The sequence below is a fragment of the Amblyomma maculatum genome, chromosome 6, assembly GCF_055883805.1.
Source record: "Amblyomma maculatum isolate TAMU_Amacu chromosome 6, ASM5588380v1, whole genome shotgun sequence".
Classification (NCBI taxonomy): Eukaryota; Metazoa; Arthropoda; class Arachnida; order Ixodida; family Ixodidae; genus Amblyomma; species Amblyomma maculatum.
In genome coordinates this window covers 57,361,564-57,388,960 of record NC_139349.1, presented here as the reverse complement: position 1 = coordinate 57,388,960, position 27,397 = coordinate 57,361,564, and the positions used below count along the sequence as shown (strand labels likewise).

The 27,397-nt window shown below is 43.2% G+C and overlaps 1 protein-coding gene and 1 long non-coding RNA gene across 2 annotated transcripts in view; both read left to right on the top strand.

Moving 5' to 3' along the window:
- The first annotated feature begins 389 nt into the window (after nt 1-389).
- On the top strand, nt 390-8,602 carry LOC146185824 (uncharacterized). The gene is made up of 3 exons (XR_014707821.1): nt 390-485; nt 4,531-4,554; nt 8,563-8,602. It is a non-coding gene; the product is annotated as an uncharacterized LOC146185824 (long non-coding RNA).
- A 10-nt stretch (nt 8,603-8,612) lies between these two features.
- LOC146185823 (uncharacterized) overlaps nt 8,613-27,397 on the top strand; it is a 41,145-nt gene continuing 22,360 nt past the window's right edge. Inside the window, exons 1-5 of the mRNA XM_084607922.1 lie at nt 8,613-8,661; nt 10,979-11,163; nt 17,417-17,623; nt 18,225-18,340; nt 22,041-22,149. Of these exons, the coding sequence (XP_084464048.1) occupies nt 11,014-11,163; nt 17,417-17,623; nt 18,225-18,340; nt 22,041-22,149 (582 nt within the window). The 5' untranslated portion in view covers nt 8,613-8,661; nt 10,979-11,013. The remainder of the gene's footprint in view (nt 8,662-10,978; nt 11,164-17,416; nt 17,624-18,224; nt 18,341-22,040; nt 22,150-27,397) is intronic.

Sequence of the window (27,397 nt, the reverse complement as noted above, 5' to 3'; positions counted from 1 at the left end):
TTCCGGAGCCCTCCACTAAGGCATCTCTCATATTCTGAGCCGCTTTAGGACGTTAAACTTCTAACAGAAAACTAAATCATCGCACCTACTTTTAGAGGAGTAGGTGACATTCGGAATTTGTCATTGCGTCATAAATTAAATGTTAGTCCGCTTGATATCAAAGCCACTGCTGCATGAACGATTAAGCAACTTGAATTGTTTCGCGCAGGGGGACACGCGAAGCTCGCTTATTTTCCGACAAAACAACGACAGGCGCACAAGGCTAGTCACGCCTTCGTGCAGGTCACTAAAATGTCAGCTTCTTTCAGACGTATACATTGGTGTCGGCGGCTCGAAGCCCACCGCAGTGTGGATAAAAGTACGCCTCCTTATACACATTTCTCCTCGCAGTGGTGACTCATCACAGTTATCCCTAGGGTTGCTGGCAGGCATGTGTATCGTCGCACTGGTGGTCTGTTTCGGAGTCATCGTGGCCTTCACCATAGGTAGGTTTCGTTCTGCTGCTGCAGGCTTCTTTGGTGGTCGTGCTCAGTCTCTAAACTGCGTATGAAATTTAACACCAAACCTGAACAAAATCCGACATTTAGCTAAATTTACTGTTAATTGCACAAGCTAGCAGTTCATAATTTTCGTATGATTTTTTTTCTCCACGAAGCAAAAGTGGCATTGGCGCTGAATTCATTAGGCTGTCATAGAGCATAGTTATCTCTATTGCCCTCTGTCGTTACCGTTTCGTTCGCAGCACGCATGCAGAGCTGTGCATGATAAAACGTTGAGTCAAGCAAGCCTAGAAATAAAATAAAATGTTGGCCCCTGTCACTTCTCCACGTTCACAGCAAAAGTAGCCGATAACGTGCAGAGCTGACTCAATATCTTGTGTCTTACATTACTGCCGCAAGACTGCGTTTTCTCATAACGCATTCTGGCAGGCAGAATTTCGAAACAGTGATGATCTCCACAGCGTGTACGTAAATACTCGCCTGCGCTATATGAAGACTGGGATATCTTTCGCTGTTCTTATTACAGGGACGATAAGTAATAGCAAAGATACTTAGTACCTTAAAATGAGCGCCATGTAATATCTGCGTCCTATGCCAGAAGAGGCCAAAAATGTACTATTGCCGCAGCTCCAGAAGAAAATCATAGATAACTTCCAAAATTAACATCTAAGTGCCCAAAGCGGTGTCGTGGCGTTCTGTTTAGCGTAGCGTGTCATGACCCTGATGGGAAGCGAAGGATTCGGTGCGTGCTGTGATGCGCGGTGATGTTGTTGCCCCTCAAAAAAAGCATGCGAGGACTGAAATGGCCCCCGCTCGCAAATAGACTCGACCTCGATAGTCATCTAAGGCACAACCGGTTTTCCCCCGAACTTCCAAAACAGCACCACTATAATCATATGAACCTGACTACACCCAATGCAAGTCAAGGCCCTCTACTGTATTTCTAAAGTTAACCCGGTCCTGATGCCAGCTGCAACCATCTATTACCTGCAAGCATCTTACCTAACTTTCTGGCGCACCTTGGTAATAATAACAATATTCATTTACACATTTATTTTTTCAGAGCAGTTACAATGCAACTCTTCCCTTCCTTCAATGCTTCCCTTCTTTAGAAATACAGTTGGTCATTTCTAAAGACCAACGGTTATTTTGCCTTCACATCACATGGCCTTGTCATGCCCATTTATTAAGGCGAAACAATTTCTCAGTTCATGATAGGCTTAGTCAGCATGCGTGGACACGAGATGTGTGCAGGAAATAACAATAAAAGAAACAATAAATAATGATTTCCGGTAATTAACGGGATATTACTAATTATAATGAGATAAGTAATCAGACTGAGTACTGTTACTATTTAAAGTCGTAATGTCTTGAAATGATAATGATATAAAATATATAAGCCTGATCATCATCATCATCAGCCGGACTGTACCCACTGCATTGCAAAGGCCTCTCCCATTTGTTCCAATTATCCCTTTCCTGTGCTCCTGCATCCACTTGACCACTGCGGCTTTCTTAACATCATCCGCCCACCTCCCTTTCTGCCGTCTTCTGCTGTGCTTTTCTTCCCTAGGATTATAATTTGTTACACGGCAACCGGATATCCTTTCTTCGCAATACATGTCCTGTCCATGTCCATTTCTGCATCTTGATTTCCACTAGAATGTGACTAACACGAGTTGTTACTCTGATTGCTGCTGCAATCCCCTTTTTCACAGCTCGTTGAAGAACCCCAGGTGGTCGAAATTTCCGGAGTCCTCCACTACGGCGTCTCTCATAGCCTGAGTCGCTTTGGGACGTTAAACCCCACAAAACCAAACCAAACCTTTTCATAGCTCCTAAAGCTTCCTTAACCTCGTGCTTAGCTAGTGGCGGAACGTCTGATTGCTCCTTACCACTTCCGATCTGATTATTGCTCTGACTCATTTGGCTACTGTAAAGGTTAGTATAGAACTCCTCGGCTTCTTTCCCTCTCTTGTCTACATTTGTGACAACGTAAGACTTATAACGCACCTCAATGAAAATTTAGGTTAGCTAATGGTATACATTAGACGTCATCACATTAGGTAGGTAGTTACCGATAAGATATCAATAGTTAAGGATATTGAGAATTGATAATACGATTATAACAATGAAATAAGATAGATAAGATATGAAAAGTGTGAGTATAGCAAAAAATCATAACACTGATGAACAGAGTACAATAGGTAAAGTGGCTAATAAAAATAAAAATATAAAAAATAACAGAACGCAAAATAAAAAATAAAAGATAATAAAAATAAGGTATATAAAAGGATTGCTAAAATTAAACTGAATAATATAACTAAGTAGAAAACAGTTTTGATATGATTGAAAAGCAGTGAAACACAGGACGAGGCTCATAACGGTAGTATGGGCAGGGAACTCGATAAGATTTCGCATTTCCGCATGTGATACTTAAATAAGTGCACACATGTGTATTCTTCCCTTTCGACTGGTACGTCATTAACTCGCGTTTGTTCGCCGACCCACTCTGCGCGCTTCCTTTCTGTTAACGTTACCCCTATCACTTTCTTTTCCTTAGTTCGCGTCACTTCCCCGATTTAAGTCGAACGTTCCTCAATAGCCTCGCATGTTTAATGTCTAGGTGAGCATCCATAGGGTAAAACTGTTTAATTGTACAATTCTCTTTCGCTTAGCACTGTTAAATATGCCATTGATAATCTGAGAGTACTTGATACAAGCGCTCCAGCCAAATCTTATTCTGCCAGTTATTTCACTCTCATGGCTCGGACTTACGTTTACTGTTTGTCTGAAATAGACATATTTCCTTACCACTTCCAGTATGTCATACGCTCCGAGGCTGTTATTTCGTTTTCTGCACATTATACCTACTGTCTTCCTTTGCTTGTCTAGATGATTGTTCATAATTTGCTATTCGCTCCCTGAATTACTTAGCAAGTAAATTCACCAGTGAATTTCAAATTACTCAGGTATTCTCTATGAACCTTAGTTCTGAACAGGGATAATGATTCTTCTTATTTTGTTCGCAGTCAGTCAATATATTTATAGACTTCCTGTAAGCTAGCGGTGAATGGCATTGGGTATACCGGGTTCCTTGCCTGACACCCTTACTTATTGGGATTTTAGCATTTTCTTCATAAAGGGCGATATTTGTTGCATTACCACTATAGATACTGCCTAGTACTTTCACATAAGGCTCGTCTATATCCTCGCTCAGCTATGCCTGCGTGACTGCTAAGGTTTCACTACATGAGATGAGTTTTGGTAATATATAAAGTTTATATAGGGGTTGATTATATTTTTCTCATTTCCCTTACATCTCGTCGATAGTATGAATACCAAGTACTGCCGAGAATCCTTTACCTATCTGGAACTTTTAATGATCGAAATCTGAGGTTACCATGGTTCTATTAGCAATTATTTTGGTCAACTAAGGTGATCGGTCTGCAGTACTTTAAGTCACTGATGTCGCCTTTCTTAAGGATTCTATCACAAGTTATTTGCTCCGGGGCAGCTTGCTACACCGCCAGCGGGCCTAAGATAGCTTAGTTCAGAGAAAGGTTATTCCCGAAATGATAAAGAAGGGGAGGGAAAAATGGTGGTTGCGATAGGGGGGAGGGGGGGAGCGGGATAGGTTACTGGCTCTATTGTTTCAAATTGCCGTGTTTTACACTTATGGAGTGCTTCCCTGGCGGTGACATTTCGTCTTTGGAAGGATAATTTTAAGGATCATCCGCGTGCTGTGGCAAAGTTCTCAGCAATTTTCTAGCCGCTGATTTTTCGCTCCTATGCGTGTCTTGCACTGCCCAGTGTTAGGGTACAAACCTAAACTGCTTCTTACGCGGCACGACATCGAGTTTGCACTTCAGTTGCATGCCTTAGACAAATACCAGAATGGCACCTCCGTCGATACAAAAAAAAAAAAAAGAAAGTCACTCTTCACGGTGCGCAGGAGTTTCCTTGTTAAAAGAACTAATAAGCTTGCATTTGCCCAAGTTAACCTGCTTCTATATTTTGCTTCTTACAGGCGATGCTGCCGACGTGGAGAATGGTAAGTGGGACGCTAAAAATGGTGGTCACTTTTGTAACTGTAAAAAACGTACTACCTCACTGTTCTCCGTCTTTCTATTTGTGCGATTATTTTATCTTGTATAGTCCTTCACCAGCTATTTCAGGTTGAGATAATAGAAAACAGCAACACTCTGTCATTTGGAACCTTTGGATGTCACATTTTCTGAGTAGCCTCTACCTATAGAGTCTGAACATGTTACACATGCATTACAACCAGCTTTAAAATTCCAAGTCACCACAGTAGTTATCCTCTCGAGATTAACAAATTTTACTACGTATCCCAAAATGCAATCTTATTGACGTGTAGTTTGGCAAAACGTCTCGTTGAGCTAAAAAAAAAATTCCGCCTTCTTTTCCATTTTTTTTTTTTTTCAGCGGATATAATTTTGCAAAATTTCACAGAGATGCGTTTAGCGGTTGGAGCGCAACATTTTCCCGCATATTTTTTTTTTCGTTCACACTTATATTTACTCCAGATAACAAACAAAAAAAGCCTTTTTGCTCGAAGGTCAGCGCTGAATACATACACGGCCCTCAAGTTCGAGGATATGTTAGCCTTGAGCCAGGAGAGCTTGGAAGGATATGAATTTGAAGTGGTTGGAAAATTAGACAGCCTTTATAAGCAGAGCCGTCCCAACAAGCACGCGCTCATCGCTTCGCGTTCGTATATGATAATCTTAAATCATGTAGTTAGGCCGATCATTGAGCTTCCACGCAGCGAAGCGTTACGGAGCAGCTCATGACCCCTACGTACATACAGCCCGCGCCGGGCTGTAAAGCGCGACTATGATTACCACCCCATACAGGATGAACCCTGCCTTTCGGAAGGGCTCCATGCACAGGTTGTATTGCTATCGCGATCCCCTGACGACATCACGTCATAGCCCTTCAGCAGATATCACATTAAAGCTTGAAATCTGAAGCGCAACAGCCATACACTCAAGCTTGTCTCAGTCAACAAGGAACCCCTCTGCTGAATGTTAAGCTGGTTTCGCCTTAATGCTGCAAGTCCTCCTCGTGAAGTTAGACAAAATGTTTAAAACACAATCTGTAAAAAAATTATACAGCCATAATTTGTCTGCTTTATTCAGAAAAAAGTGATAATCACAGCGCTATTTGCCACAATGAAGTATTTTCACACAAGTATAAGGCTTTGTTACTGTGTTAGCAATGTCTTGTGAGGCATCATTTGGGCAACTTGATGATCTTTAAAACAGCGTAATTCATTCAAAAATTGGGAGAGACATAAGGTCTGTTTTAAAAGGTAGAACGCGGAAGCCTTATTGGCCCCCGTCTGCGGCTCCCTTGGGGATCCTCGTTCCTTTATATGTACGTTTCTCTTTGCTATACCACGGATACCTTAATGTTTGTCTCTGTTAGCTCGTACACACTACACACACAAGCGGCCAAATTATGTGCATTACCCCCCGACATAGATATAAGGCCAGGATTAACCAATCCATTCGAAAGCACCTACAAAGCCTAGGGGCAGCTTGTCTGACAAGGGATCCAAGGGTTCTGGAAGACTGGATTCCAATCACCCCCTTCATCTCAAAGGAGGCACACGAGCTGGCATCACCCTCCACTTCTGTCACGCCGTGTGGCCTCGTGATGACAGAGATGACCTGTGAGCGCAAGGTCATGTCATTTGCCATAGTGCAGCTGCCAAAGACCTGCCCGTGATTGTTCGCTCGCAACTCACGGCAAGGTTCTATTGTGTTAACGCAAATAACTCAACACCCGTCAAGGCTTTGTTCAAACAAACCCGATAACATTTTTGTCAGCGTTCTGACTGAAAAATCACCGGCATGCCTCTGGCATGTGGTAACTGCTAGGTGACATGACCGAACACCGATTTGTGGGAGAACTGTGCGACGACCCAAGACCACACATCGTCGCCAGGTTGGCATGAGCTAAAAAACGGGTCATCTAATTGAGGTAGCAGGATGAGATGGGAACCGAAGTAAGCAATCCTGGATCCCGAGTCAGCATGTTTATGCGCTTTGGTTAACGTGGGTACATATTTAAACCGGGTGGTCTCGCACATAATGTGGTAACCTACGACTGTATGCTAATAAGTACGCGTCAAATAACAGAGGCAGACATAAGACCAAATGAGTAGCAAAATACAAGCACGCGAACCAGGATCTGCACGAGGAGTCTTAGACAGGATTCACGAACGCTGTCGAGCCTTACTAAGCACGGCGAAGCTTAAATGTCTCCCAGATTTTATAGCATAGCTCTACTCATCACACTGAAACTCCTACGGTCCCCTTTGACATAATTTCATCTTGAGGCGCCGGAATGGAAGTGTATGTGGAACCTCATACCACGAGACGCGCTGTGGAGAGGCGCGGCCACCCGTTCGCGCCGAGACACTGAGGGACTAGGGTATAACATCTGCTGCGCGGGTGCTTGTTCCTCAGTCTCGACATGGACGACGCGCCTACCTGACCAAGCGAGTGGAATCTTTGGCGTAGGCGCCAGGCTTTAGAGGCGCGGCCACCCGCTCGCGCCGAGACACCGAGGGGCTAGGGTATAACATCTGCTGCGCGGGTGCTTGTTCCTCAGTCTCGCCATGGACGACGCGCCTACCTGACTGAGCGAGTGGAATCTTTGGCGTAGGCGCCAGGCTTCTGACGATCTAGACGATATAGGTCGCAGTGAAGAAGCGCTGAGGTGGAACTGGTCTAAATTGGCTGCCGGAACCGACGAACAGCGAGAAGCTCGGTTGATGAGAATGCAAATATGATCCGATACACAAAGGTTAGGCTGCCGCCGGCTTCGACCACCTCTTTGAAGACGGCGTCGGCTGCTTCTGATACCGAAGCGATGGGCCGCTAGTCTAACCAGCATCGCAAAGACGCTCACATACTCATGTGGTCGAGAAAAAAAAAATAATACCAGCGAAACAATCGTGCAGCCATGCTTAACAGAGCTTGCGCTCTTCTAAGTTTTGTCGAAATAAACAACCGCAACATTTTTGCGTAAGCTACAACTAACAAATAGGGTGCAACCGCTTTAAATATTTTTTAGAATAATTGGCTCATTTTAGTGCAGAGTTGAGAACCACCACTTGGTCTAATACATGCTGAATCGTAGAAGATGATAACAGAAAACCCTAACAGCTATTATGCGCAAACTTGAAGCGCAGTACATGTGAAACTTTACGAGCACAGCGATCGCGCCGTGAGACAGTGGACGAAAAGGGGACTGGTGGATTGTATAATAAGGGCCGTAGTAGGGGCGTCCGGATTAGTTTCTACAGGACTCGCATACACACAGGCACTTTCAACGTTTAGCCTTCATCGAAACGCAGCGGCAAGGATGTAATTTCATTCTGCGTCTTTGCGTTCAGCAGCCGAACGCGGTGACCACTAAGAATAGTATGAATGCACAGCGAGTGGGAGATCTCGTCAGTTCACTATTCATTAGAGGAGGCACACCCGAAATCCCTTCTTCAAAGTGGTCGTCCTTAACGCTTGTTCGCCATATTCAAAGGTCTGGCCATCTATGCTGTAACGCCTTCTTCTCAGATACCCATGCTATGGTGTTTCTGGCATGCATGCGAGTGTGTACGAGCTCAACATTTCTTGTGATATTCACGCAGCCCGTGGAGGTTCAGCAAACAATTGAATCTCGCAGTAGATGCCTACCGAACTCGGATTTATTCTATTTATTCCAGCGCGTACACCTGGCAGGTTAAGTTGTGGTTAACGCTTCTTACTAAAGGGAGATCAATGTCGAGTTCGCGCGAAATTAATCGACCCGAGAGGCGTAGCCCCTCACTCTTTCATCTCGTTCAAAACTATCTTTATTACTGAAATATCTCTCTTGGTAGGAAATATTGCGCGGAAGGCTGCATGGCAAAGATACGTGCCCCCAACAAGTTTCCGCTGCCTGGGTGATCGTACAGTCGAATGTAAAAACACGACAGCATCAGAATAGAAAAGACACGAATGCAATCGTTGTTTTGGCTACATTACAGGCGACGAACAGGATTTCTCCAGCGGCGGAGGCGGCGGCGGAGGCGGCGGCGGCGGCGGAGGCGGCCCCATCATCGTCCCAGGCCCCGGGCCAAGAAGGGGTACAGCAGGATCCACTGGCCCAACTCTGCCTACAGTCCTCCCCGTGATTCCAATGGCTATGACTCCTGTGGTTACCCTAAGCAAGCAATGCATCTCTGTCCTTGCTGCCGTATAGTGTTACCTGCCGTATTGCCCTCATCAGGGTGTTTATGTGGCACTCCCATTGATGCAATGTTTACGAGCTAGTTATTACCTTTTATACCCACGTCACCGGTGACAGTGCCTTAACCCCACACGTTATATATAATCAAGAAAGGCTCCAGCATGTGCCTCCAATATGAAAAGGCACCCAATTTAAATAGTGAATTACAAATCTGCAGTTATCTCTGAAGAGCACTTTTCTTTTCTGATGTATACCTACTTTCCCAAATGCTGCGTAACACAAAAAAAAAAAATGTTTTTAAGGTTAGTACCTGGTTGAAAAGAGATGCTCAGTACTTGTCGAGAGGACAATAGAAATATTTCGAACGCAAGCCACATGAAGATCTTTCTCTCTGAGGGCCCAGGTTTATTTCGAAGCTTTTTCCTCTCTGGCACTCTTTCGTCAATTGGAGACTGTTTTCGAATTCATAAAGGGCTCAAGCACTGTTGGAACAAAGTACATGTGGATCGCGTTCGTTCCTTAGTGTGCACCCAAAGCCTCAAGTCCCACATGGCACATGGTCGAGAGTTAGCACATTTTGATCGCTGTTTTTTTTTTTCTTGGCAGAATGACGAGAACAAAAAACTGGCCTTCCCTAGCAAAGCCATTTTTTTTCGTCAGTTTTAAAACTCTTCATGTTGAATAGCCTTTTGAAGGAAGAAGGAATTCCCGATAAGACTAATTAACTTGCATGCATAGATATAGCGTAATGTGCTCCCTAATATCACACCGCTCGTAGTCAATATGTCGTGTGTTTTTTTTTAAGCTTGCAGGAGCAATAATTTCTAACAGCTTTCAATTACGGTATCCAAATCTGTCTGCGCTAAAAAGACGCCAAACCTTAATGTCGTTTCCTTTAATTGTGTGACGTATGAAAATTATTTAGACACTGTGCTACTCAGAGTGTAACAAAGCAGTATACAGTATTGCGTTTGCAGCACCAGTATGCTGGTATTTTTGGTTCCGCATGTCTAATAAACATTTTGGAGTGAAAGGTTCACATCTCGAGGTACAACCCAAAGTTTCGCCTCACTTTACAAGTGGCCTTCAAGCACTACCATAGTCAAAGCAGGCGCACACATCTCTAAGACTAGCAACGTATGACTGTCATATGGCCGCATATGAGGTCAACGGTTCGAGTAAAAAAGAAGGTCGTGGATTCGAGTTCATTGTCAGAGTTGACATCCCCCCCCCCCGACTAACAATGTATGACATGTGTCACATGAGCTTACATGAGGTCGAGGGTTCGAGTCACATAGGAGGTCGTCGGTTCGAGTCCCTCGCTCACGTTGAAACTGCGACGCCAGCCTGGGTTGAGCCACCGAATGGCAAGTTGAATAACTGCATCCATAGCAGATGTTCCTGCGTCAGGGATATTCCGAGTTTGTCACATCTGGCGTGCCATTTTTTCTTAGAGCATCCCTAACAAACCTGCATATGGCGCCAGATTTGTCTTATTTCGTATCAAAATTCTAATGCAGTTTTTCTTCTTGCAGCCTTCTGGTGGTGTCGTACCATTTCACTGTCTTATTTATATGCATCTCTTAATTTATTTGAGCGATAAATATTCGAACCGACTTACGTACGTCCATTTGTATGTACTAATCACCTCAGTACACCATGAGGCTTAACGCAGCGCGTGCTTTAGAATAGGGCATCGCAGCACAAGTGAGCTCTCACCCTCATATACTTAGGCGGTCTTAAGTGTCTCGATACATTTTCCCCCTCGGCTAATTCATTAGGCGACGATTCATTAGCACACATCGCTTACAGCAAACAACCCGCATGCGCTATTGTGCACACTTATAACCACCGCATAGTAGGTATGCTTTGATACATACAGGCCGCTGTTGGATTAGGATATTTTATTGTATCCCGTAGAATTGATCCCTCGCTTTTTTTTCTCAAACGTTCATGCTTGCTTTCAGTTAGTGTCTTGTGTTGGCTTACCGGTGCTGACGTAAAGTGAGCCGCGCGTATAAACTGGAGCTTTTAGAATAGCCCCAATGGCTGCAAGCAGCAAAGAGCTGGCTTTTCTCACTGGCAGGGATTCGAAAACTCGCGTGTTTTGAGCTCGCGAAAGACCTCTTAAAAGGCAGCTGGTTGATGATTTTCTATATGTTGATAGATCTAGGTTCTCTATAACTGCCAAACTTAGTCGCGCTACCATGCAGCCTTAGCGACGTCGACAACAACGCGTCGACCTGGCATGACAATGTGCGTCGTCGGTGAGAGCTTCGTGGACGCGAAGGTGTTTGACGGCGGGTGGTGCGACTACGCCATCTACCCCGACCTCGTCATGTACCGCGGAGAATTCATCCCAATATACGGAGACAGCTCTTGGAGTGCGTTTCACCAGGTACGTCCAAAGGCGTCCACACCGAACGGTGCTACTGAATTTGTGAACGAGCACAAATCACTCGTACTGGCAATGGCAGAAAAATCAGAATGCTTAGATCGAATCCAACGTACTACAGTCAGGTGTTTCCGGTAAAAGCTTGAAGCTGCTTTATTCTATCTCCCACATTGTCGACGATGAGCAGTGAGGAAAGCACAGACAAAACTTCTTCTTTCAGACGTAAGCTAGCGATTACAAAAAAGAGCTGTAAGTACTGGACTCCTGAACAATGTTCGCAGAAGGCTATATTTTTCTGAGGGTATCCTCCTCGCAATCGGGTAGTATAACTCATCATTAAGGCGCACCCGGGTAGCATCTGTAGTCTAGTTATCCTCGGACCGACGAAATGAGAGAGAAAGAAACTTTTACTGGAAGCAGACGGGAAATATTCGCCCCACGAGGGCAACCTCCTCATCCTCAGTCCAGGAAGACGGGAACCCGAGCCATCTCCTTAGTCCAGTCGACAAGACTACGCTAGTCATCCAGGCTTGGACTTAAGACTAGGTCTTCACTACTCTTGCGTTAGGCCTCTAGTAGTTATATAATGCAATGTGGCCCCTTGCATCCCCACACCATATGCTGCCGCATGATTGGTACGTCACAGCATGTGTACTCGGATATTTGCAGGTGGTGAACGATATCATGTGTAGTAAGCTGCCGGGGACGTGACTGTTGGTTTGTATTTTTCGGAGGGTGAATACTTCTTTGGTTAGTTTGGAATGAGATGAGGAATATTTTCTTCTGTCAAATCTAATGCCGGAGGATGTCTGTATACCTCTTGTGTACATCCTGGGTGCTCCGAAATCATCTGGACGTGGTGCCCAGTGAGCGTATTCTCGGGCTTGAGGCGTTGGTGGCCCCGTTTCCTTCCAGGTGGGTGTGCCCCAGAGTCCATAAGATGTAAGCGCCTGTGAGGTGGCGTGTTGTGGTGCGACGAAGAAATTCAAGTGCTGCTCTGGCAGCTGTTCCCTTTTTAAAATTCCTGCATGCAAACTGCGAATCACTAAGGATTATGGCCTGTTCATTGCTCGTCTAGAGGGCTTAGTCAATTTAAGCCTCTTCTGCTGCGTCAGTGTCATTTATCTGCGTCAGGTACATTTTCTGTGAATGTGAACTTCATGGCGCTAATGGAGTAGGCTAGGGTATATATGGTTTTCATGGTTTTCGAATTTGTGCCCTGTGCTTCACTAAGGGCGTAAACTCTTGCCTGGTTCCAGATCTTGTGGCCTGTACGATGCGTATTTCGCGGAGTGGATGCTACGGTGATATATGAGCTGATCTAATCCTGGATACGCCGCTTGGTGTACTTTGGTTCTACGTCTTTTCTGTATGGAGTTTCTTGTTGGTTGTACGTCCTGTTTCAATTAGTTTTGAGCGTTCCATTTGATTTACTTTGTAGGCCTCGGCGAGCACCTTCCAGGTATTACGAAGGCAGAAGTAGAGGAGGCGTTGTGTAGAGGCGCGTTCAGATATATCAGTGGCGATTTTGTTGGATTTGCTGATGAGAGTGTTGAGTTTTGAACTTCTACTTTCTTTCGATTCAAATACATTGATGCGTATGATATGTAGCTAATGACGACAGCCTGGTCAATGTGTACGGTACATTGTTCTTTCATACTGTCCTCTGCTGGCCAAGCGGCGTACCGGGCGCCGCGGCGTGACAGTAACAGTGGCCTGAACTTTCGGGAGCGTTGCGATCCTTGAGCAATATTTCGGGAGCTTTATGCCAAGAATACGGAGAGAGCAGACTTTAAGGATACCGGTTTCCTCAAAAAGCATTTCTGGATCAGGAATATCACATTTTCGGGGTCTTCGTCGAGCTCCTGATTTAGTGGCCAGGAGTGCAGATTACCAGCTTTAGTGCGCAAATGAGCCCGCAGGTTTTCGAGTAGTTGTTGCTGCAATTGAGGACTACTTGGAAGGTGTTTTTCTTTTTTTTTTTTTTTTTTTTGCTGCAGTCCTGTGCAGCCGCCTCTAATCCAAATTGTTATATCTGCATAGAGGGCGTGCCTAATTCCATTGAGGTTATTGATATATTTTACTCAACACGGGGTCATTCTTGCCGTGCGCATTTATATATCACGGGGAGTATTTTGTGGTTCCCAAGCGATCGAGCTTCGAACGCTGCAGAGCTCCCGCAAGGGTGTTGCCGCTTAGTGCGGACGCAAGAGTTATATGGGGTAATTATTCGTGGACTCAAATATTGCTTAGAGCTCTTTCTGATAGGACGGAAGGTTATTCGGCAGGAAGTGTGCACCTGAGATTAAGTGGCTAGTGTGAAGTTCACCCTTTAACCATTGCATAAAATGGGGCGTTATAACAACTCTGCTCTGTAGCGCCAAATGAATTCATCGATGCATTATCGTTGTATTTACAGCCAGAGAAACCAGCAGACTCTACCGAATTAATTTATCCTTTAATTTTAGGGCCAATTTTCTTCATAGATAAATATCTCCTAACTCTTCAACTGGTAGATAAACAGTATTGTTGACCTGATATAGGCAGCCATAAAACACGAGGCACTAAAATGTCGAGCTTGTTGGCCTGGATTTAGCTTTATCATAAAGCAGGATCTGCATTCAACTTGTATGGGTCGATAATCGACGCTGCTTAATGGCCACATTGGGCACTGAAATGGAGTCATTATTTTCTTCCTTCGTGTGCCACGTTGACAGAATTCTAGCTTCAAAACCAGCAAATCTTTCACGGTCACCATTTCGAAAAGCCTATAGCTTCGTAGATGACTTCACAAACGTTACGCCTGCACACAACCTCATTTGCAGTAGAAGTGACAGTGCAAGGATATATTCGTATTTTACAAAACTGTTGAGATGCCAGAAGGTACGATATTACCGTCAATTAAGATCATGCAGCAGCTAGTTCACATTTCTGAAATTGGTTTGAATGTGACATCACAAGCGAGCAATAAAATAAAGCCCAGGACTACGTGTGCATTATCGCCTCAATTCTAGCTTCTTAACATGACTTTTGTATTTGAGGTACGAGGGGAGGTGTTGAATTTTCAGCAGTGATCCGGACACTTGTCCTCAGGTTAAATTTAAGATATAAATTACTGCAAAACGTTGGCTTGACTGTTATTGAAACTTTTTTTCTGCTAACCGACCAGCAAAATACTGATCGTTATTTTGTAGCCATGGAGTAAACGCTCTTCTGCGGAGCACGTACGGCAGATAAACGCGCCGCTCTTGTTCCGCTACATCCGAATGACTCGGAGCTATACTCCAGCAATGAAAACGCATGTGATGAAGATGAGCGACTTGAACAACGGCAGAGAGGTGCGTTGCGAGAGCATGATCTGCACGCAAAAATGCACGTCACTCGCCGATGGCCGCTGTAGTGAATTCCAAATAAAATGAAAGTCAGTGCATCTGGCCAGAGGGCAGCTGGGGACTCTTCCCTAAAGGCATGCCAGGCTTAAGGGGCAAACTGACTAAATGTCAGCACGAACTGCTTTGTTCAGTGCCTCCTCAAGGACTGAGTAACACATGTCATTTTGCCAGATTTGAGCTCCTTACTTTATGCTATCAACAAAACATTTGATCAAACGCGTTATAATTTTCATTGCTGGTCATTTAAAGTAACAAAACCTACTACAAATCAAAACAAAAATTATTTCCATGCTCTTCCTTATATTGCCTGCTAAAGGGTTAAGTTTCTTTCAAAATCCTTGATTGCAGTGCCTCCTAAAGTACGAATTGTTGATCCACACAGTGCTGTCTCTGAAATGCTACATAGTGTTGAAAAAAAAGGAAGAAATACTCCTTCTGTTTCGCCATTATAAAAATGCAGACAACTCAAAATCTTTCTATACGTGACGTTTTCCAAGCTGCAGCTATGCAAACCATAACATTTAAAGAGGGACATAAAAAGTTGCGACTGTCGTCGCGCTCGCTTATCTTAGACCTCCGCTGCTGCCTTAGAAATATGAGTAAAATTTAAGTAAGGCAAACTTTTAGCACTATGAGAAATGTGGAAAAAACTACATATACGAGAAGGCATTCTTACCACGTCAACATTATTGTGCACTTTGCGCGATCATTGATCCGCGAGCCGCTACGTGAACAAGCGCGCATGCATACGACAAGCTCGGTGCGAACCTATCCCGGCGCATATGCACATCTGCCACTGCATTGACACCATTGGTTTTCGGTGAAAGCGCATCATGGTAATAGATACAAAAAACCACTCTTGCTCCTTTGCAAAATATTTTTGCTTTCATCCATTTATCCTTAGTCACCAACTCTCTTGAGACATTCGAATAAAAACTAGCGTACGACCATGAATGTCAGGAGGCGAATTTATGTCCCAGCAGTGACACAGCGCGCACAAACCTTTAGAAATTGGAATGCGCAATGATTAGGAATTGGCGAAAATAAAACTAAGGAAGAAAGTTGGGAGAAGAAATGCAGCAGTTCCTACCATAAAATGGCTAACACCTATCCGGAAAGCAACAGCTAGTATTTCTGTGTGCAGTGAACGAAAACTTGTCAGGAAGAAAGATTAACGGAAAGTCATCTTGCTCGCACAAATGATAAAAATGCTTCAGGTGGCTGCCTGATAAAAATACGTTCTGTTCCACTCTGCTCCACACATCACGTTGCCATCGAAATATGTGAGAACAGGAAAATGCTGTTTTCTCAGCAGCTTCTGAATAGCTTTTCATGTCTTGTGCTGCGTTTAAAACAGTAATGTCGTAAGCATAGCTTCCTTTGAAGGCCTTGGTTTTTGCTTGAAGTCTCCTAGAAATTTCTCAGTATCTACACATCAGAATTTGACATTGGCGTCTTGCTGTAACTGAGCAGAAAAAAAAAATTTTTCGCGATTTTTTTAAAGAAACAAAACCCACAATATTACACTACACTTAAATTTGGCACTCCAGGAAATGGGACATGACAGTTAGAGTGTGGTTTTCCACAGTTGTGAAATTTTGGTATAAAAAAATTATTTTCTTGACTACAAGCGCTGTAACATACTTTTATTGAGGATTTCTTTGTTTCTGTTGATTAAACTACAGCATTTCTTAACTTTTCTTGATTAGGAGCATTTATGTAGGCCACACGTTAATCATCTAGGGTCAATCAAATAACAAAATGCGCTCCTCACTCATTGTAATTTTCTCTAGCATCTGAGAAACCATTTTGCGACTACGAATATACCACAATAAAAGATTATTGCTTTCAAACTGCATTCGAGTATTAGAACAGCAGCTTGGCCACAATCGAAGGATTTTCTAGTGCCAATTATCTTCACTTACACTCAACGTCTTCGTAACTACGCGTAAAATAAGGAGTTGAGTTTTATTAAAGGTTATCTGGTGCAAACTAACCAAGTTCGACGCGAAGCAGCTTGGCTAACATATACACAAAAGTAGATATATATGCTTGTAGTCATAGTTCTTACTTATCACTTACGTTTCGTCTTAATAATGGTGTAGCTAGTATTATCTAACCTTACGTGATCCACTCAACCAGTTAACATATGCTCTACAGAAGCTCGCGGTGATTCCAACATAGGCCCGTTTGACCGGTCCGTCTTATTAAATATCATGATCTTCGCCAGAATATTCTCAAGGTCTACTTTTCTGATATGACCACGGGGGAAGCACTACGATTAAACCTCCTGAAAAAGCAGAACCTTGGGTTCTGTCGTAGTCAGTGATTTTACCATAACCTTGACATGACATTTTTTTTCCTCGCTCAGCTTAGCGCATGCAGCTAGATGCCTAGAATTCGAATACTGGCATCTTATTCATTATCTACAGAAACCTCTGCTTTATGGGGTCTAGCTACACGCTACATCCCTTTATATTGCATTAAACCCATTAGCGCCATCCAGCGCAGCGATCACTGTGCTCGCTACCGGGCCGCTTACCGTGTACAGCGCATCCGCACATCGTCCCGAGGCCGCGAATGCATCTGGCCGGAACGCGACGTAATATGGTGCTTTCAGGGAGAGGTGCACGTCCGCGCTTAAGCTTGGCGGTACGCATGCTTAGATGTATCTCATATACTTTGCATACATTGTCTGATGCATAAAATTTATTACGTCATTTACTTTCCGCTATATTAGTGTCACTTCCACGTTCTCATTGCTTCTAATTTCCACTTGCGCAAATAGCGCCAATACTGGCCTTAACTGAACAAGAAAATGAATACGCTAAATGGACTGCGACGGGTCCGCCTTTTCTATGCAGGCTGTCATGACTCACCAGCAGATGGGGGTTGGTGTGAGTTTCTCGCACATCAACGCCCATGACCCTAACAGCACCGTTGGACTCATTCCCCACTCCGCCGCTCGGCTGCGCCACCTTGTGCAGACGATGAATGTATCGGCCATGGGCATGCTGAACTTCGCCCGCGAAGACGGACTCCTCACTACCCACCTGGAACCCATGTTTAGGGTCTGCTCCTTGTTCGGTCTCTTGTATACTCCAAATCAATACGATGGCGGCCACCTGTACTTTAACCTAGACTAAGTTATTTTGTGCAAATGGCGCTCATCATGCAAAAACATAATGGATCGTGATAAGGCGCGAGAAGCGAATACTTCAAAGAATTTTTATTTCTTTTTGTCGAGCACAAAATGCTGTCGTCTATTAATGGTACAATACCGAATCCCAGAACGTCGTGCAATTGTTATCTTTTTCAAAATTATCGCAATTACTTTCTTTTTATTATGAAATGCATGCCACCTGAGTGACATGGGTTTATGTCTGGGGTTTATGTGGAAATCACAAAGAAGTGTCACGGTTGTTGCATATCGCATCAATTTAAACGGCGTATTCTGGCCTAGGGTATATTTGTGAAGTTTAATGCGCAGCTTCGGTCACTTGCATCATGTGCAGCTTTTTACTTTTTTTTTTTAAATACTTTCATACCGTCAGAAACGATGACCTTAGAAGGCGGGCAGTTGGAGACTCGGTAGCAGTATAATTTTCCTGCTGCTATGGCACGCGTTGATTCACTCACTTTGCTGCACGAAACACACTCCATTCTGCGCAGGCTCTGTCGGCAGAGGTGCAGCAACAGACCCACTCCCAGCCCATGGTTTTCCTCGGCGTGGAGCTGCACACTATGCAGGCAGTTGACAATTTTGTTTCCGAAGTTGTATCAATAGGGTAAGCCCGTACGGCTTCTCTGAATGTAAATATGAAAGCTACAAAAGAGAAATGGCATTTGATATTTCGCCGTTACTTATTATCAAACTCTTACGTATACCATGTTGTCTACTCTCCGAATCCCGTGAGATCCGAGGTTACCTTTCCTCTGCGTATCGTCTCAACGAAGTCCCTATATAGAACAGAAGAAATTAACAAATAAGTATAAAGTGGGAGGGTAAGGCGTAGGTCTGCACTTTTTTGTGAATGCCTCCGCCAGGATCTGCTACCACACGGGCTGCTTACAGTTCGCTTCCTACTGACGACAGTAGTTTTCTCTGTATTTACAGCTGTTCGCAATTTAAAGCACAAATTCTCTTGCCACGGTGAATAGTAATTTTTATAACGTACGCATGCCACAGTTGTGGAGTAGAGAAGTTCACCAAGTATCCTCATGGGCCCTCTTATTTTTTTGGTTTCCCCAACAAGCCAAACTTATTTTAGTATAGAAATGTTACCGCACTATAACCACAAAGGCACTACTTTCACAGAGAATGAAAGTAATACAAGCTACAGTAAGATGAAAAATAAATCACCGTCCGATTCCGCAAATTCTCCTCTGTCTGTTTTAGGCACGGATTCCAGACCGTAGACTATGCCTTTATCCCCTTTGAAAATGTAGACCACGAAACATTTTTCACTGCATGTGCCAAAAGTTTGAACCAAGTAGCAGGAAAATTTAGATACATTATTATCAGCAATGAATGTTTCGTGTGGGGACGGATAAAACTTCACTGCCGGACAAACCCAGAAGACTGACTTTTGTAAGGAACGCAAGTTGCAGAGATATGTGACCAGTACCTCATTAAAGCTTCCATACACCATGCGCATCTTATCTGAAAACTAAAATATCCATTCCTCTTACATACTTTCCAATTGCTTTCCACTGTGTGATTAATGTTTTGAGGACTTTCACGCTGAGGATACTCCCAAAGAGCATGTTGTGGCAATCCTGTACGCTATATAAAAGCGGACCATGGCAAGACCACACAATTACCATCGCAAGCTCTATCCGCATTTACGGCGCAAAATATCTAAGTCAACAATGGTTGTACGATAGGTAGCGGGGCACTAGAAGTGGTAAGGGGAGGCGTGTACTAAGGACAAACAGCTGTAGCCCCAGATCCGGACCACGAAGTGATACCTGGAAGAATGAGAATAGGATGGATCGCACATGACGAGCATATCATATAATGAACGGCAGCTTGCCAGTGTCCCCGAAAAGGAAAGTATATACCAGCTGATTTTTTTACCAATCCTAGCCCATGGGGCCGAATCGTGATGGCTATTTAAAATTGTTCAAAATAATTTTAAAAAATGAGAGAGCTACGGAATAAGAAATGGTAGGTGTAACGACAAGGGACAAGAAGCCAGAAGATTGGATGATGTAAAAACGTCGAGCTAATTACTCGGTTGTCGAAATCAAGAAATGGGTATGGGCAGGTCATATAATGCGAAGGCTGGATAGTCGATGGTGGTTATGGGTGTCTGAATGGATTACTGCAAGCGTAAGAGGGAATGGCAGAAAGGTGAGTGGAAGAAATTAGTTACCTTTCAGGAATTTTGTGGAGGCTGCTTACTGGTGACCAGCTTATTTCGAGGGATATGAGAGCGGTGTTTGCCAGGAAATGGTGAGCCCCAAGGTTTAGCAATATAATTTTTTTTTTTTTATCAGAGACATTCAGTTTACCGCTGCCATTCGCGCGCCCGTCTAACGCTACCGCGCGCCGTCAGCACAGCACGCGCTGATTGGTTCCTGCGTGCGGAGTCTAATTTGACAGGAACGTGGCGCCATCTGTCACCCTCAGGGTGATCTGCGCATGCGTTCTGACGCTTACGTGGTAGCGGTAGACGGTAGCGGTAAACTAAATGTCTCTACACATACTGCAGCCCTACGAGGAGGTAGGCCATTGAAGTAGTAGTACACAAAGAATACAAAAGTACAAGGCATAGCAGCACATATTGAAACACACTAATCGAAATCATACTAGAGAGGGCACAAACGACTAAGAAATATTGTCAATAGCAAAGCACAAATTTATCTGCTTGTAGCAAACGAACTGAACAAGGCAACAAGGCAGTTTTAATGTTCAATGGTACGCGGAAAGAATAGTACTGTGTTTTAAGTTATTGGTGCGAGCAAAGTGAGGTACGAGATTAATGCCGTAATAGGTTCTTGCTAGCGTTGGTTTGGCTCGTTTGATGTAGCAGTCGCTTGAGAGCAGATAATGCGGGTGGACGATGGAGTACATAAGTTATTGATTCCAAATGCCTGCGGGTGGCGATTGTTATTAGCTCAGCGTAACGCTGAGTTAAGTTTATTTTAAATTTGGTTTAATTTGTTATTAGTTTGCAATGATTCAACGACAGAAGTGGCTGAAAAGTCGCAGCAATATTTAAAATATACGAAAAGAATTGATTTCTTTTGACCGGCTACAATCTTATTTACATCTGTTGCCTTGTAGGGATTCCCCACAGACGAAGCGTAGAATACGGCAGAATAAGGATGTGTGCATTAGTAACCTGGTTTTCCTTGGAGACAGAGTTATTATTCGTCTAAGATATCACAACTTTCTGAGGTATTAATACCATTAAAAATCAATGTGTTTGGGCCCCATGTCAAGTTCTCTGTGAAAATAATTCCTGCATTCCTACAGCCTTTGAAAACGTACATGGTTAGAAGAGTAAGGAAAAATAGAAGGGGAGGCGCTGTTAGAAAATGTATATAGAACAGTTTTGAAAAAGATGATTTTCATCTCCTAACTTTCCTTCACATCACGTGCAAAAGCTGGAAAAAGATTCTACAAAACGAGAGTGATCACCTGAAGTGTTAATGGTCATATAGAATATGCAATCGTCAGCGTACATGCTAATTTTCGAAGTAATGTTAAATGAAAGCCCAATTATGTACAATAAGAATAATGAGACCGAGCTCTGTGGTACACCAGAAGGTACCGGGGCAGCAGACGCCTGAGCATAACGCTGAGTTAAGTTTATTTTAAATTTGGTTTAATTTGTAGATTAATTAAGAATTATTTACGGTGTCAAATGCTTTTGAAAAATCATTAAAAAGCGCAACAATTTCATATCCACAGTCAAGATTACAGCGGCGACCATGACTTATGCCTTCTCGGGAAGTTTATGAAGGCTATATGTTGTGGATCATAATGCACTGTCGGCGCACACTAACCATAATTCTGTTTACAGTTTTCTTCGTCTTATTTAGCACTATTTAGCGTGAGTGAAAACGTAGCCAAGAGTAGCCGATAACTATCTACCTCATTACCAAAAACCAGAAAAGATTTTCATATTGCCGTTTCATGGAACTTTTAGCAAATATTTCAAGCGAGAATAATTGATGCATCCCTTTGGATCAAATTATTGAAGTCCGATGTCAGAAAAGAGAACCGCTCAAACCTTTATGAAATGCATTTATTTTGGTTACGACACTTGGTCCAAAATATTTTATTGTTCCGTAGGAAGGCATTCTTAATAACGTGCGCAACGCTCGTTGTCAGGTTTCCTTATCAGCTCATTTCACGTTGGTGTGTTCAGTGGTCAGTCTCCGCTGAGTCTGTCTCTGCCACGTGTTCTTCAGTAACAATTCTTTCATTTCCCGTGCATGTACTCAATTTTATCCCTGCTTTCTTTTTCCTTTCAGATCGCTCACCACAATTATCCTCCAGACTCACATACACAAAGCTAGATCACCTGGCTGCCAATCCTTCCCTGTGTCCTACCGAACTGCGCACGATCAAGTGCCCACATTCGTGAGATGTTTCTCCATCCTCATTCCGCGTGCGGGCAGTATAAATCTGCTCCTCGTTCAAGTATGAAAGCTTAAGCTCAAACCACGAATTCCACCTTATATCGCAGTCAAACATATAAAAGCTGCTAGCATGATTTGTTGCGATGAGCTCGATGCTAAAAGTTGACTGTCTAATTCTTCATATTATTTCGGTACTGCGTTTCATATTTTCGCAATTGTTATTCGTAAGTTTCACAGCTGTTGTAAGTTCCACAGCTTTGTAGATCAGTATACTATCACAATGTTCCGAGGCTCTGTGGCGAAGGGCTGTTAACGGCTGCTACCTTATACTATCGGAAAGAAATGCGCTGATCAAGCGTAAGCGCTGACAAGAATGCTACACTGCATCACCTTTACTATACTCACGGTATGGCGCGTGCATTTGTACTACGTCATTCATGGCATTAGAGTGTTATGAAAAGTCCGTGCCTTTGTCTGTAAGCGTGAAGCAACGGAGCGGCCATTTCATTTAGTTTCATTGAATTATCCCATAATTGTCGTCAGGAGTATTACATAGCGGGCGGGACAAAAATACAAGAAATGCTCCCTTCATACATGATGAGCGGCAACATTTTCACGGAAGATCAAGCGACTCGCTAGTACCATAAAATCAAATATGTATCTCAGTGCAGAGCTCCATTTCACACATGTGAAGAACAGCTCACGCGGAATACCACACGTCATTGAAATGGTCACATGAGGACTCAGTTCCAAGGAAAGCCGATTCAATGCTCCAGGGCGTGAAGCCGCAGCACAGTGAATTGAACGCGCCAAGTAGAGTAGCGGATGCCGCGTTACGGCTACCCGCGTTACGGCTACCCGCGTTACGGCTACCCGCGTTAGATGCTTTTTGAACGCGCCCTGCATGCTTTTGTCCCGGATAATACTTTAGTGCCGGGCTCCTGATACGCAGGCACAGTGATTGGGGCGCTCTTTATTTACTTGGCCACTATAAACAGATCGAGCATTGTTGGAAGGGCATCGGATAGCTGCCACCGTAGATTTATTACCCGAAACGACGTTACTCGCAGTACATCAGAATACTCCATGAGTGCATTTTCTAAGGGCCGATTGCAGCCCCTCAGGCAGATATTGTGTCAATTGTGATAACTCCTAATAAGGGTATGTCGATAGTGTATGGAAATCGCCAAACATGAGAAGCAATTACACGATTGAAGCGTAGAGGTAGTGCAAATCCCACCCTTCTCTATATACCAGCTGTCCTCATTAGTAGTTCAATTGTTTTAATACACGGTGCACATAGCACAAAATACTTGTTCCCATAGACAGTGCAGACAGGCGTGCATAACGTGTGAAGGCAACGGACGCCTACGTCACGTCTTAATTCAGTATTTCGGTATTTCAGTATTTTGTTAGACAGGGTCTAGGCTTCTTCAAAAAAAAAATTATTTCCGCGTTTTTCACTGTTTTGGCAGAAAGTTCATTAGCGTTTGGAAAATACATCACACTGAGGCATCGATTTTCTGAAACACGCTTTTTTTTTGTTGTTGTCATTTTTATGTTAAACTCGAGGGACACCGGTGGCTCCATGTACATCTTAAGTTATCCGTAAAAAGTATATATGTAATATATAGCGTCGATTTAACATTTTAGAAGTATGCTACGCATTGTTATTATGACTCCTAAAATACTTTCCTTTTGCCCTTTATTTTCTTTATTGGGGGTCGTGTAGAACGAAAACTTTTCTCTTCACAGGAACATGTATCTGTATATTCTCCAGAAGAGCGTTTTAGAAGGCTTGCGTGCATTTTCACGAATACTTTTGGCGGTGTACGGAAACAAACTTCTTCGCAAAAATTATTCCTTTTTTTTGTTTTCACCAGACTGGCAAGACTGTAGGTAGCTCCGATTAATGTGTATTTTTACGGACAGGAAAAAACAGCATGGCTGACACCTGCACTGTCGTGAGAACGAACAAGAGCCTAACACAGGTCTTTTTTGCTTTGTTTAAATAATAATTTAATTTATAGCTGTGCCGAGTAACACTAGTTACAGGGAGCTGCGCAAAGTACATTTTTACAGAAAGGTGCATTATTATAAAACTGTTAAAGCAAATCTAAAAATATTGGGCTCAATTCCAATCTAGGCTGGAGGTATAGCGTGATCTGTATTCATGTACAACATTTCCAGTTATATTCATAGCGACAGCTTCTGTAAAGGCTATTATAGAGTTATTTTTTCAAGTCTTACACCACCTTATCTATCAAAATTTACCGCGTCTTTCTTTTAAGCTACGCCACGTCACTATAAATTGCGGCTGTGCACATGTGGTGGATATCTCGTAGCAATTGTAGGCTTCAGTCAAGAAAACTTCACCTTTCGTTTTTGCAATTACATACTCTGTCGGCCATGACAACTCGCAGAAAACTTTTACTAGCTGCGTGAAGCAAGGGGTGGGAACGTTTCCAATTATTTTCGTTTTGCGCTTGTAACAGTGGAACAGATATCAAGTTTATGTTAATTAATGGTATAGTTGGTTCTGAAAGCTTTACTTCAACACAGGGCTGAAAAAAATTAAGACAACAAAAAGAAGACTAGGGATGGTTTCTTTCTGTTGGCGCGTTTCTTTGTTTTCTTTTTTTTTTCTGCGTGCTGTGGCGAATCATCGCCTATCAGTCCACATCATTGACAAATTATGCTGATCAATGGGATCTCTCAGGACCCTGCTGTCGTACTGAATTCCCTCGACGCTTACATACGTGCGCAACCTTACAATAGCTTTGGATGCATGTTGCCCGGCGCGTATACTTTTTTTTTTTGTCGAACATTAACTCAGAGCATATTTCCAAATTCATTCGCTTCCCGGGCTGCTACACGGCAACATTTAACTTGTGGTGGCGCACCTGAGAAATAAGAGACGCAGTTACGATGTAAATTTATTGTATAACGCGCTTGTAAAATCGCATTGTAGTCAAACTTACCGTATTTTCTGGTATATAACTCAAACCTTAGTATAAGTCACCCCCCCCCCCCCCCCCCCACCACCAAAGGGGAGTTTTTCAGTTAAAAAACGCGCAAACAAGTCGCGCCGGTGTATAGGACGCACTTGTTCACTCTGTAGAAACTTCATTCAGGATCGCGCTGATATAAGTTTTGACGAAAATACATTGTGTGCGGCAGCCGCAGCATATGCCCATTTTCCATGTAAGGCAGTGCTTACACAGGTAGCACGTAGCGTCCAAAGTCCGAGCAGTAGTTTTCAAAAATGTTTAGTTTTGAACATATGGTATATGCACTTACAGAAGCGTTTAGGCAAAACCACCGGAGAAAAACAAGGGGAACGAAAGGAAAGAGAAGTAGTAGGAGAAGGAAGGACTGAAGCAGCGAGGGGAAATCTTGCAACGACAACTAGGCCGATTGCCTGACCTTCTTAGTCGACTTCATTGTCCGAAGCAAACTGGCGGATTTGCGCCAGTCCCGGGTAATTTTTTTCGCTAACCTCAAGCTGCCTTCCGGCAGCCCGGTGCCCATACTCCTCGGCAATTAAAATCAGGCAGTTTGAATTTCACGTCGTACCTTTTTCGCCTCGCAGCCGTTGTCACGGGCGGCGAAGAGGAAGACACGACGCTAAAGATGTAAAGCACCCACGAAGCAGGCTACTATGGTCCCTCTAACTCTACAGCGACTATAATTTCATCACATCATTTAAAACTATATATGACCGCACTTTCCACTAAAAAGGGTGGACGCGCCATATAGGGCTAGGAAACCTTGGGTAATGTCTGAGTTGCTCCAAATGATAAAACATGAAAATAGCTTGTACGCACAGTTTGTAAAAACAAAAGATGAAAACTTGTTTAGCCAATTCAAAAAGTACAGAAATAATCTTACATCAAAACTGAAGATCGCTCGAGAAGCTTATTTTACAAATATATTTTGGAGCTCGACTGAACAACGATCGGAACTTATCTGGAGGAAATTGAATTCCTTATTACAGCCAACTATCCCTGATACTCCTGATAACTTTCAGTGTGAGGGAAAGCGTATTTATGACGTTAGCTTAGCTGATGCGTTTAACAACGTTTTTATTCAACAAGCTTCTCAGTGTCAAATTGGTAGTAGTCAAGATTACACTGCATTCTTGAAAGGAAGCTACATATGTTCATCATCACTTTTCTTTACTCCGACAAACTGCGCAGAAGTTTTCTCGTGTATGAGAACAATTAAAATAGCAAGTCAGTGGACACAAGTGGCCTCCAAATAGCGCCCATTAAACATGTTCTTTACCTTATATGCCCAGCCATTACGCACATTTATAATTTAATATTATCCACCGCTGTATTTCCGAAATAACTTCAAACTGCTCGAGTGATACCGGTTTTTAAAAGTGGCGACAACTCTTTGATCCAAAATTACCTCCCTATATCTACATTACCGGTATTCTCTAAAGGAATAGAGAAGTTACTGCATGGTAGGGTCCTGTCATTATTAAGCATAATCTTCTTCTTGACTTTCAGCACGGTTTTAGAAAGAATCGATCTACAGAAACAGCGCTACTTGCCCAAAAAGAAATAATAGATAAATTTCAAAATAAGGAGCTAGTTGCTGGCATTTACATAGATTTCACAAAAGCGTTTGATTTATTAAGTCACAAAATTCTCTTACATAAAATGGAAACCTACGGTATCCGCGGAAAAGCACTAGACTTAATGGAATCATACCTCTCCCATAGAACACAGTATGTAGACTTTAAAAGTTCCTTGTCTTCAGTACAGAATATCTGCACAGGAGTTACCCAGGGAAGCATATTGGGTCTGCTTTTATTTTTACTTTATCTAAATGATATTGTGCATTGTGAACCTAATAGTACATTTGTATCCTACGCCGATGATACTTCAGTGTTCATCTCCGGGAAATCAGAAGATGATATTGAAGAAAAAGCAAGTAGAACAATTGACGCATTAAATACATGGGCAAAAGCAAATTTTCTGAAGATTACTCCTAAAAATACTAAAATTGCATTGTACTTTCCGAAAGGGAAGGTATTGTTTAAGCCACTCAGTGTATGTTTAGTGATCCTGTGGAGATAGTGGATTCTGTCAAAATCCTTGGTGTCACGTTCTCAAAGCACTTGACTAAGAATGATCATGTTGATTATATTAGATCTAAAGTATCCTCAGCTGTCGGAGTTATATCGCGCTTGCGCAATATTCTTCCTGTCAAAATTAGGCTGTTGGTGTATAACTCTT